This window comes from Melozone crissalis, unplaced genomic scaffold, assembly GCF_028551555.1.
Source record: "Melozone crissalis strain CALT ecotype California unplaced genomic scaffold, PUWL_Pcris_2 ptg000019l_1, whole genome shotgun sequence".
NCBI classification, from domain to species: domain Eukaryota; kingdom Metazoa; phylum Chordata; class Aves; order Passeriformes; family Passerellidae; genus Melozone; species Melozone crissalis.
Window position 1 is genome coordinate 21,200,036 of NW_026535797.1, and position 17,054 is coordinate 21,217,089.

At 37.3% G+C, this 17,054-nt stretch overlaps 1 protein-coding gene across 2 annotated transcripts in view; it reads left to right on the top strand.

The window, feature by feature from the left end:
* The window catches only part of ADK (adenosine kinase), a 265,868-nt gene that overhangs the window by 11,988 nt on the left and 236,826 nt on the right, over positions 1–17,054 (top strand). For both annotated transcript variants that reach the window (XM_054277423.1, XM_054277424.1), the window contains exon 2: positions 3,068–3,142. In XM_054277423.1, the coding sequence (XP_054133398.1) occupies positions 3,068–3,142 (75 nt within the window). The remainder of the gene's footprint in view (positions 1–3,067; positions 3,143–17,054) is intronic.

The window sequence follows — 17,054 nt, forward strand, 5'->3', positions numbered from 1 at the left end:
CCTGCTTATTGACTTTTAAAAATTTGTTACTTAGACTTTTCTTTAGACTTTTCCTGTTTTGCCCATAAAGGTATTTTATCAAATACAGTGACAGTTAAGGAAAAATACGACTCCAGTCCCCAGTACAAGTGGAGTGTATGGATTTTTCTTTTCTTTTTTTTTCTTTTTTTTTTTTTTTCTCCAATGTAATGTTAATGCATATTTTTAAGCACAGAAGTTCTAATATCTCAGGACTTAGGTAATTTTAACACCTAGGAAGAACCAAAAATGTAGAAATATATTTTAGTTGAAGACACAGAACTAGAGATTAGTATATGTTATCTTATGTGTTTAGATTATTTGCAAAAATAGATAAACACTTAACTTGATTTCTTCAGCAAAATCAATGTTAAATCTACTCAAACTTTTATGTGTTTAAAATGTTGTCAAGTTCTGCTGTTCTACATTTAGTTGTGAGAAACAACTATACTGAATTCAAGGAGAGTTTGCCCAGAAGTTTCAGTGGAATGTTTCTGAACATAGATTTATTAATCTAATGATAGCTACCTTGGCTTTTCAAACTGGATTCCAAATGGTGCCCTACATATGGCCTCTAGAATACTTGAAAGGGGATGATAATAAAATATTGTGGGCGAAGGAAGGCTTGGGAATGAGCAGGACTTACATGTGATGGAAAGAGCTGCCTGGATTAAATGGCACCGAAAGTTCTGGTTCCTGCTGCTGCTGACATGTGAGGAGTTTGTACACATTATTGGCTTCACAGAGCTTCTGCACAAAGTTGCTCTTGTGCTGCTTTGAGCACATTGACCTGCAGGTTCTGTAGCCCACAGCTCATTGAATGTTGGGTAGCTTCTATTCTGCTTTTCCATTGAATGTGGTAACTTCTTCATAGGCAGTGACCTCAGCATGTCAGCTGTATTTCAGATGGCTTTTTCTAAGTACAGCTGCTCTTTTCTGGCATACTGACCATTCAAGTGCTGGCTCTTATACAAAAGTTATCCATTATGTGTTGTTTTCTTTTCTTAAGTGTAGTTATAAATCTATTGATGTGTAGGATTTCACAGCATGTGAGAATCACGTAAACATTAAGTACAGGAACATATAGCTTGGGAACAAATCTGTATTCAACACTTGAAAAGTTCTGACTTCATTCATTGTCCTATATACTACTTATGCAACACTTAGGTTTTACAACAGGGAGAATGTTCTGTCTTGTGACTTCAACTGCAATCCCCTTTATCCTTATGTCTCCCAAGCTGTCATCTGTCTCTCACTCTTCTTGTCTTCTAGCCAGGTGTAACTTATGGGTATGCTATTTCGAACACTGTGCTGTTTGTCATGCTGACAAAAGTATTTAGCCAGTCTTACAGGTTTTTACTAAGCAGATGTTAACTATTCCAGTTAGGAGTGAGCTGGATTTCTGGCTCCATCTTCCACATTTTATTTACAGTGAAATAGCCTCTAAAGGATTGTCCATAAAGCTACAGAAACTAGGATACTTAAAACATGGCTTGCTGTCTCAGTATCAAGGTTATTAATCATGTTTTCCACAGTGCAACATTGGTCACTGTTCCACTGATTGCAGTCCTTCAAAGACAGGCTGCTCCAGCATGGCTTCTTCACAGGGTCACAGGTCCTACCAGGAAACCTGCTCCAGCATGGGCTCCTCTCTCCATGGGTCTGCAGGTCCCTGCCGGGTGGCTGCTCCAGCACGGGCGTCTTATGAGGTCCCAGCCCCATCTCAGACATCCACATTTCCAGCCTGGGTCTCTTGCATGGCTGCAGGAGGATCTCTGCATCCCCATGGACCTCCATGGGCTGCAGGGACACATCCTGCTTCACCATGATCTTCACCATGGGCTGCAGGGACACATCCTGCTTCACCATGATCTTCACCATGGACTGCAGGGAAACGTCAGCTCAGGTGCCTGGAGGACCTCCTGCTCCTCCTTCTCCACTGACCATGGTGTCTGCAGAGCTGTTCCTCTCACATGTTCTCACCCTGCTCTTCTCTGGCCTCATTACATCTGCACAATAACTTTTCCCCCCCTTCTTCTGAAATCTGTGATCACCAAGGTGTAATGATCATTTCTAATTAACCTCACCTTGGCAAGCAGCATGCAAATCTTGGAGCTGCCAGGGATTGGCTCTGCTGGACATGGCAGAAGCTTCTGGTAGCTTCTCACAGAAGCCACCCCTGTAGGCCCCTGGCTACCAAAACCTGGCCACACCAACCCTGCATAGGTGGTCATACTGAAGCTACCTTTGGTAGCTGGAGCATGGTGTGCCGTGCTGGTTGGAGACAGTAGGTGTTAGTTTGGCAAGGAATGTGATGGGTTTGGATGTACTTCTAGAGAACAGCTGCATTCACTCCTACTTGACACTAGGCCACATAGCTAATCCTTTGGTATTACTGCATTATCACCCAAGTACATGCTATTCAGGAAAATGTAACACATGGTTTCTGAATTAATCTAAAAAAAGAGGTTAAAGCTATCCATCTCAAGAATACTGTTTGCAATAATTTTGATATCTTTTTTCTGTGTGAGAGAAGTGAATGTCAAATTGCTTAAAAAGTACATCCAACGTACCAATAGAGAGCTGCACTGTTTAAAATGGCTGACAATGCAGAATCTGTAGTTTCTTTGTTTCAGTTTAGTAGAACAGACTTAAATTGTTAATTATGTGTTGGTACCCAACAACTGAGAGGGTTCAGTGAAATTCTTATTACTCTGGTGTGACAACTTCCCCTGTCTAAAATTTGATATTACAACTTGAATGTCATCCTTTAAAACTCCAGAACGTGGCATGCAGCTAAAATTCTTTATCTGGGTAAGTGACAGTTTAACAGAATCATGTGTTTATTATTGCAGTCTGTATTGATCAAAGATCACGGTAGGATGGTCCTTCACTCAAGTTTGATTCTGTGTAGATGCCAGGTCACAGTGTATTTACTGTGCTGGGCAAAATGTGTATTCTTTTGTTTTTCTCTCTAATAAATTCTTTACATATACTAGAAACAATAAACCAGTGCAAAGCTAACATGAAATACTTGATTCTCTTACAGTGAAAATGTCCTGTTTGGAATGGGAAATCCTCTGCTTGATATCTGTGCAGTTGTGGACAAGGACTTCCTTGACAAGTAAGGCTTGAAATCTGTTTTTTTTTTTTGAATGTCAGTTTTATTTCCAGAATTATGCCTATAAGTAAAGGATGGGTTACCTGCCTGTATAATGCTGTGTTTAGGCTGATCTCTGGGATTCTGGCCTTGTGCTGGAAGTAGCCAGTATTTGTCATTTGATTGTTCTTGCTCTATGAAACTGTGGTGGTGGAATCTATGAAAACCTTCTGTGTTTTCATATGGTTTTTATCAATTTATTCTAGTGTCCTCATGCTCTCTTTGTTAGTCTTTAATCGGAAGGAGTCATCAATTTCAGTAAGATTTAGGTACCTCTTGTATGAATCTTCATGTGCTACTTTTGATTGACTGTTACTGTACTCTTCTTCAGTGATGTCTATGGGGTGAATAAGCCATTTCTGTAACACACCAAGAAGAGTTGTGCAAATACACCTTTAAAAAAAAAGTATGCATTTATCAGTCAGGAACAGGACTGCTTCTTATCAGGTTGTCTATTATCTTGCTTAAGCCTACTTGTTATGCTACCATCCTCATAACCATATTGCTGGATTGCTTAATTGGTATTAATCTTACTTGTTCTTGAATCAGCTTGGAGATCTGTCTTTTCCAGAGGTGTAAAATACAGTTGCTCTTTTAAATCTTTCTGGTTGAGCTCCATTTTTTTATTACTGTTGCCACTTCTTCTCTGCTCTGTAAGTTGATTTGATCTTTCAGAGTGCTTGCATTTTTTTCTTTAATTTTGAAAGTGTTAATAATTTTTTTCTCAAATAGTTCTTTATTTTGTTAATGGGAATATTGCATCAAAACTGAATTTCACATCACCAAATAAGGAACAGGTGCAGAATTTTTAGTTTTGAATGTCAGCCACAAATATTTTGTTCTGCAGCTTTTAATAGCAATAATTTGTCATCAATATTTAATCACTCATATTTTATCATAAGGTTTGTTTAAGTAAAAGCCTCTGTGTTGTCAGCTGGAAACAAAAGACAGGAATGTAATGAATTGTGTCAAATTCAAACCCCTGGAACTTTAGAAATCAGGTCTATGTTTTGAATATTAAAAAAGCAAATTATTCTGGTGTAATTCTCTGCCTCGTGTTTCCACTGAAATAACTTGAAAGCTGGTCTCTAAAAATAAGTAATGCCCTTCTCCCAACCCAATAATACTCCCCAACTAATCCTTATAAATTGCTGACATAAAAGAAATGATGGGATCTCCACTGCAGCACTGAAAGCCTTCAGGAGTGCATTGTACTTTTCACTGGATGTGATGTGCTGTGCAGAATTTAATTTAATTTAAAAATTAGAAGTCTTATGTACTCAAATTTGAATCCTGTCAGACAAATTAAATTATGTCCTGGAGCAGCACATGCTCTGTGAGCATTGCTTTACTGCCAAGATGCATCTGTGGGGTGTTGCATTATTGAAAGCCATAAGCAGTCTTCCCCCAGCAGTTTCACAGGAGCTTGCTGATGGTGTGGTGGCTCTGGTAATGACCTCAAAACTGAGGAGCTTGTTTACCTTCTGCTGCACCTGATATCCCTCTCCCTGTTTGTCAGGGTATGCAGAGAAGTCCATTTAACAAACCAACAAGATGTTTCTACTCCGGGTCCAAACACCTTTTGCAACACTTTGTGAAATGGGGATCAGATCCCACCCTTCCTCAGCTTGTGAAGGGAGGTAAAATGGAAAATGGAGCTGTAGAACAACTGCTAGAATAAAGTTATCTAGTCAAATGCTGCAGGGAGGTGCAAGAGCATAGACATTTCAGGACTGTGAAGCATTTGAAAGAGAAATTGTTGATCATTGCTGTTTCTCTTTTTTCAAGCAAGACCCGCACCCAACTCTAGCCATGTAGTGTCAGCTTTTGGTATCTTGGCAACCTTGAGTCTGTTTCTCACCTCTTCTGCTGGGTGGGAATGTTTAATGGGGTTGTCAGGCCAGCAGGGCTCTGACTTGAGAAGGTAGCTTAGGCAAACAAGAGAAGTTTAGGTAAACACACATAAAAATTTTATGCATTTAATTTTTACAGTGTTTCTGTTACTTTATCCACCTCTTGTACACTCAGTTTTAAGAATAAATACCTTTGTTCAGAATAAAGGACTTGATGTTGCAAGGTTAATCACTATATATTGTCAATGAAATAAGAGTATTAAAATAAATCCTATAAACAGCTTATTTTTGTAACTTCTATTAAGAAAGTGCAAATTGAAGCAGCATAATGAAGTATAGAAAGTGGCCTTTTAAACAATATTTAATTGGCCTACAGTGCATGCTGGAAATAAACCTGAAAATAAACATATAATGCAGTCCCCTTGCAGATTCTAAACAGTTTTCTGCCCTGTAATACTGGTTTGAGGAACTGAGCAGTGTTGGAGGGCTGGGTGGGTGTTTTTGGCTTGGGTTAGCAGAAGACCTGATTTCTAAAGTTTCAGGTGTTTGAATTTGACACAATTCATTACTTAGAGGCTTTTTTAAGTAAAAGCCTCTATGTTGTAAGCTGCAAACAACAGCTATGTTGTTTCCAGCTTACAACATAGAGGCTTTTACTTAAACAAACCTTATGATAAAATATGAGTGATTAAATATTGATGACAAATTATTGCTATTAAAAGCTGCAGAACAAAATATTTGTGGCTGACAATACACATTCAAAAATAAAAACTCTGTACCTGTTCCTTATTTGGTGATGTGAAATTCAGTTTTGATGCAATATTCCCATTAACAAAATAAAGAACTATTTGAGAAAAAAATTATTAACACTTTTAATCTGATCTCCAAAGTCTTTTGCTCTCTTGACAAGTTTTGGAGGGCTTTAAGCCTTTCCTAGGAGAGGCAGTTTTAATTTATATCAAACAGAATTTCACCATGCCCATCTGACCTTCTCAGACCATGTCAGCAGTCTGGCATTACCTGAGCCAGAGAAGCTTTAGCCTCTATTGTGATTTCTGGGTCCCATTTCCTGCCTCTCTTCAGGGAGACAATCTGGAAAAGTGTTAGCAGCTTTGATGGCACTGTTGAAAACTGGTGATGCCACAAACCACTTTAGTTTCTGTTTACAGAGCTGGAAAGAAGTCTTGAAATAAATATAGTCTACCATATGTCTTTGGGTATTTTTAGTATCTGCATGAAAGAAATATCAGAAATGTGGTTTTGTTTTGGTTTTTTTGTCTCCTTTTAGTTTGCATCAACTCCATTACCTAGGAGTGTTTTTGTTTAATTTATCAAGATATGGATACTTACTCAAAGAGCAGCTTCTTAGGGGTGAGAGGAAAAGAAATAGAAGAAGAATTAATGCTTTGTGGGTGAATTGCTAACTATAGTTATGCTAATCTATGAAAATGACTTTGCTAACAGGTATTCATTAAAGCTTTTAGTGTACTCATTTCTACTTATGACATTTAACAGGAATGATTCTTCTACCTTCTAACTCCAAAAGGCATTTAAAAATAACTTAATCTACACTACTTTCATTAAACTCTGCTAAAATGGGCAAAGAAATTTGGATTAACATGCCAATAACATTTTAAGACTAAACTCAGTATTGTTAACTCCAATGTCGTCCTGCTGTTAAAATTTGGGGGTTGCATGTGTTTCATTGCTCTCCCTAGAGCACTTTGTTTTGCAAATATTCAGTATTTGACACTGAATTTAGCTTACTTCGTTGCAGTTAATTTTTAGGTTGTAGAGATCTGGGCATTACTTGTCACCTCAGGTGCACTCAGGTTGAGAAATGTGTGTTCATGGTATGGATAAATCTTCTCTTGCTGGGTCTATGGCTGCATGAGCTGAGGAGGAGAAGACAATGAATGTTGACATACCAACATTGACAGGACTGTTGTGCCAGCCCTGAAACTTCCCAATATGTGAAACCTTGTATCTTCCCCGACTGATCAGAGCGAAGGCAAGGAAAATACCTGTAATTGCCAGTGCCTGTATAAGCATGGAAATATCCTTCAGTCTATGCTCTTAAAAAGGAGTGGAGATATAGGGGAAAATTAGGATATATGTTTTATTTATCACAGCAAGTTTCAAGAATCATATTGCTGTATTTCACTCTAATTTCTGGGCTCTTGACCAGAGCCATGATCTCATGAGTTGAGGTATGTTTACTACTTGGGCTGCCAAATTCCATTATAGTTAAAACCTGCAGACTATTTTGTCACCATCATGGTCCAGGATTACAAATTTCTGTGTGATTACTTGTTGGTTGTCCAAGCAGACAATATTTTTCTCTTTAGGTCTTTTTTTTTTTTTCCCCTTAAATTAGGATCTGTGGCAATCTTTGCACAAGTCCATTTAGAATGCTCAGTGTTGGAATTTTTATAACTTTCATGCCCTCTACCATCTGTTCCTTAGTTCTCTTCCCTGCCTTTTCTGGTGTAAATGCAAACTATCTTTAAATCAGGAAGTGAGTTTATATTTTTTTCCTCTTCACTGGAAAGAACAGGTTTGAAGAAACAGGGAAGGAAGAATGAATGGGGTGTTTGGAGTGGTGGTAACCACTGAAAAGACTATTTCAGTGAAGGAAGAAATGCTGTCATTGTGATCCATAATTTCACAAGTATGGATGAGCATCTCCTGCAGTGTGCTACCAACTAAACTGTAGCACTGAAAGGGATTAGGTCCTTCCTGGAGATCCCAAGATGTGTGAGCATCCTTTGCCTTTCCTCACTGCAGAGTACTGGCAGAAGGTGATGGGTTAGTTGAGCACAAACTATTGTGCTAGGACACCATTGACATCTAGTAAATTAAACATTCATGTGTGAAGCTATTTTAGTGTTTGCTGTGATGAAAGTAAGAAGATGTACATATTTGATCCTTTTTCCAGTCTTGTGGAAATGTGGATTATAATTTAGAAAAAGTTTGTGAAGCAGCTTCAGTTGACAATTACGAAAAACTTGTGCTTACTTGTGTTAAATTTCGGTTAGTCTGTATGAACTGTGGCTTGTGTTATTCTCAGCATTTTCAGTTTGTTACCTTTGCTCCTGTCTTAACAGAAGCCTTTGTAGCTTCCCATAGCAAAAAAAAAATACAAAATCAAAGGACTAATTCTTCTTCTATTGATGCAGTTAACTCTCATGAAGTGGGCAAAGGTCAAAATAGCTTTTAGACAACCAGAGGTGATTCTCTGTTCACCAAACTCAGCTTCAATGCAAAACAAACGCTTCCCCAAAAACTCATGCTGAAGTGAGCTTGAAAAATGAGAAGAACAAATGGCAATTCTGTACTTGGAAGTTGCAATATCCAGGAATGCACAGCCTGCAAACATGGGCTTTGCTGCTTTTATAAGTGGGGACCCCCTACCCCCTTCAGACCTGCAGCCTTCTCAGTTTCATTGATATGTTAACTTAGATTCTGTGCTTCATCAGCCCTTGGGAGAGGTTAATGGTTTTGTATTGCTTTGAGCTAGAAGTTGTGTTACCTGTTGTCTTGGTTTTGGCTGAGACAGGGTTAATTCTCTTTCTAGTAGGGTGTTGCAGTGCTGTGTGTTTTGGATGCAGTGTGTACTGTTTGTATAGGGATGAAGGTATGTAAAGTACATGGTAAAAACTTTAAAATCTCCCTGAAAATTTGGCCTGAGATCTCCCTGAAAAATCCAAAATTTTTGTATATTTCCTCCCCCTGCAGAAGATAATTTGGTGCATGATTGTTTCAGTAATACCATTGTTTCAGTAATTCTTGGATGAGATTAATCCTGAATGTATTTTTTGCATTGGCTCATCTGGCAGAGAGGCTGGATAGCTGAGTGCTATATTATTACCGTGTGGTTTTAGTTGTATCTGTAGAAGTTCATTTAATTAGTCACAAGGTCTGAACATAAAACATGGTTGAAACTGTCAAGCCCAATTGCATCATCTGACTGCTGATAAATGATAAAAACTCCAGTGTTTGCTTGCAGAAACTTAGGATGATGATAGCTGTCTTAAGAAGGTCCTCTTCATACTAATATGTCTATAAATTTGGTAGTGTTCCTGACAACATAATCACAGCTTTCTACAGCCCTAATGCTTGCTCCTAGAGCATTTAGTTCAATATGTAGTTTACATGTGTGAAAGATTTTAGTTATGCTCCATTTAGAAAAGGCTGTTTGAAAAATCTCCTATGGAGTGAGTGTTGCATGAAGAGCTGATGTTTTCAGGGTATATAGGGCTTGAGCAGTAATTATGTATTTACCTGTAAAATAGAATGTAAGATGTTCACAAATGGGAAATATTCCACTCTTCTCTTTATGGTGTCTTTTCAGTTTCTTAAATACTTTTTTTAGTAATGAACTAACTGTAAATAATTAATTATTCTTTTATTTTTCCCATTCATCAGAGGACTTACAGATTTAATGCATGTCAGTAGAATGTCTATTTAATGGACTAATTGTATTCTTTAGAATAACCTTAAGCATGTGACAGATACACATACACACACAGAGCTTATTTGTATTTTCCCTTTGCTTACAAGTGAAAATTTGTTTAACAAAACTTTGTGTCTTGCATTACAAGGCAAATGAGGAAATAATGGGTTCCATTTGCATCTTTAATGCAAACAAGGAGCTTTAAGTGGAAGTGATCTATGAATTAACTAATTGTCTCTGGTTTTAATTAGGCAATAATATTAAATGAAAAGACCCTTGCTGATGATATCTTTGATGGAAAAAGCTGGGTCTTGTCAGTAAAGAACCAGAATCCATCTTAAACTCAATGGTAAAACTTTCTCTTTGAAAGTGTTACTTGCTTTTTCTACTGAGAAAGCTTGCATATTAGAGTTTCCAGATGGCACAATTACAAGATTGATTTTTATTTAGGATACAGTAAACAAACATTGTGATTCATGTTCTGGATATGGTTTAAGGCACTCTTTTTAATTACAGATTTCTAAGATGTGATTTTAATATTGTTTTCCATTCCTATCCTGCTTGTCCAATCAAAATTTTCAATAGCATAGTACAGATTAGAGGGGTTTTTTCTGCTACGGTAATAAAGTGTAGCTGGTTGATCACTTGTGACTTGAAGAATAAAAAAGCCCAGTCAAAAAATAGCAATTATTTTACATAGTTTCAATTTTTTTACTCTAAATTAAATTGATCTGTCATCTTTTGGAAAAGATGGCTTTTTTAGTGATAACATTTTGGTTGGAATATTTTCATCTTTCTAAAAACTTCAGTTTCAAAAAACTGAGATATTTAAGTAAATTGTAATGCTCATTACTACTTGATTAGTTTTGCTTGATTCAGGTTAGAATATGCAATCTCAACAGTTTTTCTTCCCACGTTGCATTTATCAAGAAGAGAAAGACTTGTCCTTCCTTTTGAAATTAAATACTGTTAACATTTCTTTTTAGTAACTTACTATTACATCATGTTATTCCTGAGCAAAGTGCAGGTACCACACCAAGGTTACAGGTAACTGTAAGCTGAGGTATGAGGTGCTTATGCCACTGAAGATCCCTGATCCTGTGCCTCTGTTCTTCGGTACAGGACCCTGCCCAGGCCTGCTCTGTGTTGTGCTTCTTCTTGTCCTGTTCCTTTTGGAGGCAAAAAAAGGAACTGTTTGCCTTGTGGTCTCTGCTGTAGCCACAGGGAAAGGGTGGAGGCAGTCCATCTTCCTCTTAATTACTGGTGTTCTTGTTTTCCCGTAGCCAAGAGCTGGAGTAGGGTAAACTAGCTGTTTGAGTGTTGTTTTATTTTATTTTTGTCAGGGCAGAATCATCAATATTCCGAGTTACTGCAGATGTGTTTGTATGGTAGACTTCAGGATGTTACAAAGCCTGCAGTTCCCTTATAAGTTCAGATTAAATGCAGAACTGGGGACAAACTATTTTCATTTTACAAACTCTTGATTCCTCTCTTCAATGTGTTAGCATACAAATTATTTTCACTTTTTAGTTTTACTTGAGACTTGTGGGTTTATGGCACATGAATACTGGGCAGCAGCGGCTAAACAATTTTTGGTGATTATTTTAGCAGATTGTCCCAGTAAATTTTTTTCCTTTCCTTGTTTTGTGACAGCAAAAGTGATTAAGTTTCAATGTAAGAATCTGAGGTGCACAGGACGAAGTGTGAAGGGGAGCAAATCACTGTCTAACATGACCAGCTGTACCAAGTGAACACTAGCATGAAGCCACAGAAATACAAACATCACCAGGAACATTTTTTCAGTTCTTATATTATTGAAGCTATTTCTTTCTTCAGTCTTGAGGCTGAGTTTTATTCTTTTTAAATAACAGAAACTTCCCACTGGTAGGAAGGTAGGCAATAAAGATTACTGTGACATTAGGCTGTCACTGTGGTCTGGAAATGTACAGTCAACTTCCTCCATTAGAGATGAAACAATACCCAAATTCACTTCCAGACCACTCCAAGGAAAGGCTGCATGCAGTCTCACCTGTGAATATTAAGTTAAGGCTGGTGTCCTATGTGGCTTCAGGCTAGCATAACTTTTCTGGTCTGTGTCAACACAAGAACTACAGTTACAAATGTAAATCTTCTGATTTCTGCCATTCATATTTCCCAGCAAAAGTGACAAAGTGTTCCAGAATCTCACATGTCTCCTATACAATTTATTTAGTATAGTTACTGTGTAGACAAGAGATCAAAGATCTTCCCCAAACATGATTGCAATAACTCCCATTTTTGCCAGAATATCTTCTGGTGTATTTTGCTGAGTTTTTTGAAATGTGCTTGTGATGTTATCTGTGGCAGTGTTAAACAACAGCCAAAGTTCCAAAGAGAATCCTCAGGACGTGTCAAGTTCTGTATGTAATTCTACAACCAGTCCTGAGACAAAGCACTCACCTGGGCCTGAAGTGACAGGAACTGTCCAAATACCTCAGTCAGTCTGTTTCCTCTGCCGGACCCTTGCATGTCCGGACTTGATGCTGCAGGTCCCACTGTGGGTGAAGAGTTTATTATATACTGAGCAGTGGCCATGTCTTGAGGCAAAAGGGAGGAACAGTTCTTCCCAGAAAGAGTAATTGCAGTTCCTGGTATGCCCCAGTGGCAGCACACCAAGGACTAAATCTCTCAAGAACACTTCCCTAAATCTCCATCTTGGTATTGCTCATTCATTTTTCAGGATAAAATCAAAATTTTCAGTGCAGTAAAGAAGATTTCTCTGCCATTTTCTCCATGCTACTTTTTCCTAGAAAGCTGTTGACTATATTGCTTTGGATATGTTCTTTGAGCATGGCTGAAATTTCACAGTAGCTGTAACATTTGTCTGTAGCTTTCTGTTTGCTCTAAACAGCGTTAAAATAATTTGTAGAGAAGGCAAATTAAGGTAAATGAATTCCCTGACAATTACTATTTAAATTTCTGTAAGCTGGACTATCCTGTATTAAGCCCTTGGGTGCAGAGACAGGTGGTGAGAGAGGCATAGCTTTTAGACAGCACTGAGTCTCATTTAGGTTGCAGCAATAATATGAAATGAGTACTTCAGCCTAGCCTGTCACAAGCAGAAGCACATTGATAAAGTTGTCTAACAGGAAAATGGAATACATTTTAAATTATATTTTTTTAAGAAAGAAGAGAGGTTTTCACTGATATGTAAGACTTACTGTTAGTTTCCTTATAATTTCTAAATAGGAACAATGTGTGTTTTATTAAATAGGGCGCACCAGTCTTTTTCTGTGTCTCTCTATGAATGACGACAAAGGTCCATTCTTAGCATTTTGAAGACAGTTAAATATTTAATGTCAATCAAGATTTAATACAGTCTCAGAACTTTCAGTTCCTTCCTTTTGGAGGATCTTGTTGCTTGAAGGTAATATTCTGGGCTGACTTGTGGTTTGTGAGGTCTTCACTGACGAATAAATGTCTTTTTCTCTGTCTTAATTGATTTTTATTGATGTGGCATGTATTTCTTTGTACTAGAGACACTAAAATAAGTGCACTTTAGAGATTCTATTTTCATTTGTTCTTTTTGGAGATAGAGATAGAACAGATCTCGTATGGGGACAGAGCTGTAATTCAGTTATGAAATGTACTTTGTATTAATGGAGCCCAGCATGGTTGTATGTTTGCAGTGTAATGTGTGTTTGTTAGTGTATCCAGAGTATTAACCTGTGTTTTATTGTAGGTATAGAGCCTATTGAAATTCATCCCCATGGCCTTTTAGAAGTCTGCCTTCTCTGAGGAGTCAATGAAGAGTGTGTTTTCAAGTGTAAATTGAGTAGTTGGCAGTGCTCTTCATATATGGCAAACAGTGAGTCTTTATTTAGAAGAAATCATCAATATTTAGAAGAAATATATCAATCTGAGGGTTGCATTAACAACCACACTACTGTGCCTTCTTTGAATTAGATATATATGTGTGTATATATGCTAAATTCTCAAAGCAGAGCTCCTCATGAGGCAGAGGAAATTATTTGGGGATTTTCAGTACTAGTGGTAACAGGATCTGTTGTAGAACTGGTACAAGTTGGTCTGAACAATAAATTTTAAAGTGATAATAGCAAATAATTGTGGGTAACTAGGAAAAGAAAAGGAGCCCTTCAGTTTAGATTATGTACATGTTACTTTAGTTGTTGTTTTTCAGTAAGTTTTATGCAAGTAAAACTTTAAGACATGATTGTGGAAACTGGTTTGTCTTTATAATCAAAATGAATTAAACTGCAAATGAGTGTTTATTTCTGATTGAAGATAATAGATATGTAAATGTTAGATGGTCATTTCAGAACATGAACAATGCAAGAAGAGCTAGGAAAACTAAAGAAGTGGCTTAAATATTCGAGGCTCAAAGGAATAACAGTAATGGAGTATGTTAAGAGTTCAGTCTGTAAGGAGAATACCTGTAGTTCTGCACAAATTGAATTAATATTTTATCTCTTGGAAAAGTTACTAAAGGTCAACAAAATGTATTTCTACTGGTGCAATGAGTCTAGAATTCAGAGTACCAATTTAAAAAAATGCACAGAGTGTGTACAGCTTTTAAAATGGTACTTGTAGTCAGGAAAATGTTTATTGGTCAAAATTTAAAAAACATGTATATCTCCATACAGCAAGTGTTTAGCTGTCTTAAATTTTTAGTTTCCTAGTTTGTAGTTAAGGAAACTGTTTTGACAAGGCCACTTCTATATGCTTAAGTCCAGAGTGATAGGGCTGACCCTATTAAATGATCATAGTTTTTCGCAGTCTGGTGATTAACAGGCTTTGAACTTTCCTGGCTTTCTTAATCCCTTTTAATCATTTAAACCTATTATTGTTTTGACTTCAATTTCAAAAGCCCTTTAAATCTGTCTTACAATATTAATAGCTGATTAAAGTCCTGATTTCCAACCATATTATCAGTGGGACGTCTTACCTTATTACTCTGAATAATTCAGAAATAACTAGGAAAATATTGATCAAGGGTGACAGAAAAAACATCAGAAAACTGGATCTAGTAATTGTTATATTCAAAGTAGTGATCATATCCATGTGTTAAGTGGGGGAAACAAAATTTATGTTTTAATTTATGACATGAATAACTGTATTTCTTTTTTCTTTTAGGTTTCAGTAGTGTCATTTTAAGCTAATTCTGAATTGACATTTAAATCCATAATCCATCTTTCATAATAAGTAATGTGTTAAAAAAATTCTGCTACTATTTTTTGAATCTCTTTCATTCAGAAATTCCAACTTTTTTTTCTGAAGAAGAGAGGTTTGTGTAGGGAGTCATGCAGCCAAAAAAGACTCCATTCATAAAAGCGGACAGGAACTGAGTAAAAAGGAAAACACTAGAAATTTGCTCCATGTGTTCTCCAAGGTGGTTCTTCATTCTCTCAGCTCTGACATATCTATTCCCATAGGAAGGTTTAAAGTCTGGAATTTTTTTAAAATGAAGTCCCCAGTACCTGTGGTTTGAGTTGCAGTTAATTTTTTCCCTAAGCAGATGCTTTTGTTTAGTTGAACAGTGCAGTTCTCTGCCAGGCAATGTACGTGCCCTTTCCCAAACCAAACTTGATTCTTTGTCACTGATAACTATAAAGTAATTTATTTCCTATTAAATGTGAAGTAATTAATTTGTTTTCTGCATTCTATAGAATTTAAGATTGAAGTATCTTAACTTTCTGTTGCTATTTTTTCAAGTTTCCTTCCCACTACCACTAGTGTGTGCTTTAATCCTACCTACATTTCTTCTTCTGAAGCTGAACACTTTAGCTACAAGTGTTTGTTTGAAAATTGAAGAAAACTAATAATTAGTGAGGCTGACAGCTCACTCTGGGGTATTTTTGCTAATTTTTGTTTTGTTTATTTGCTTGTTCCTGTTTCTGGATTGTAGTCGTTCATTGCTGCCTTAAATGCTTGGTGTGAGTTGGAAGCGCAGGTTGAATTAGTTACAATTGATAACACCTCATTTCCCCTCTCCCCAAGTTACTACTCTGTGGGATGCCTTTAACCCTACCCATTTTTTATGCTTTTAATTTATCTATTTGGCTTCACATGTGTTAGTATTTTGAACTCTTACTGTCTGCTGGATGGTCAGAGATGTCTGTTGTCATGACATACCCGCGCCAGTCTCCTGTCATCTGTGGATTTCATCACTAGCTTCTGTATTTGAGGACACATCGCTCATGGATGTGTGGCATAGTGTTGGGTCTAGCACTGATCCATGTTGAAACCAGTCTGATTTATGCATTCTCTCACAGTTCTAATATTTTCCCAAAGAAATGTCTGAAAGGCGTTCTAAGCAGTTTCCTCTTTTGTTGGTATAAATGGATCCGTGAAAAACCTTTTTCTGGAAGCAGGCTTTGTTTGGGTTTTATTGCTGTTGTACAGTCTGTCTTTAATCTTTCAGTTTTTCAGGGATGGCAATCTGGCCTTATATATTTGTCAACAAAGAAGTATCTATTCAGTAAGAATTTTTTCTAAAATGGTCTAACCTGTTACAAGATGATCCTTAAGTAACAGTGTCACTGAACCCAGAAATTAGTGTAGAAAAGGTCTCTGTTTTGCTGTCAACTTGAGGCCAGGAAGGAATGTGACAAGATAGGGAAGACCAGCTGCCCTGGTATAGAATAGGAGAGAGGTTAAAGAGGGGAAGAAACTTTGAGGGGATGGAGAGTGTGGTGTGTTTCAGATGGTGAAACTAGGAGACTAAGCAACAGTGGAATCTACAGAGGAAAAAAAGTAAATGTATTAAACTGCTGGAGTAAAAACAGTGCAAGTCAGGCAAGACAGTGAGACTTTCAGAATATGAATCAAAGGCCTTTACTGTTTGGGTCTGTCCTTTTTTTTTAGTGGAGGGAAAAAATATGTCTTACATATTTGGACTAAGGTCCTTTGCCAGTTACAGAAAACTTCAGTTTGGTTTAGCTGCTTTCATCTGGTCCATGAGGAATTGGGCTACTAAACTTAGATACCAGGTGTGGTCTGGGTTGTGGATTTTTTTGTTTCTATCTGGATTTAGAAAATTCACAGCCCTAGAATCTGGTTTAGCAAGCTCAAAGTAATGATCCAGACACGTACAAGTCATGATACTCACACTGTATTTGTGTGCGTGGGAAAGATTATTGGGCTAGTGGGAAGAGCAAGGCTGCATTAAATTTAACTGAAATTTCCTTGCAGCTGTAGCCTTGTCAAAAATGCAGAAATACTTCAAGTGCAATTTGATTACTGTAGGAAAAGCAGTTTCCTTACTGCTTTTTGATCTCTGTATAGATCAAGTCAGAAGAAATGGAGTTAGCCCTTATGGCAGCATTACTTATTCTGTCTGATAAATTGCAGATGGAACTTGAGAAACAGGCTGACCTTCTGTACCCATCCCCCATAAATCTGAGGCATTAGAAATATTTTGTGAGCTGGGCTCGCTGTGCACATTGGCTTGTGAATGCTCATGAGGATGCCCCATTGTAGCAGGTTCACACAAGGCTGATGATCTTGTGGGATATGAGAACTGCGTAGAAATCAGTCAATATACTCTGAAAAAGGACATGTGAATGCA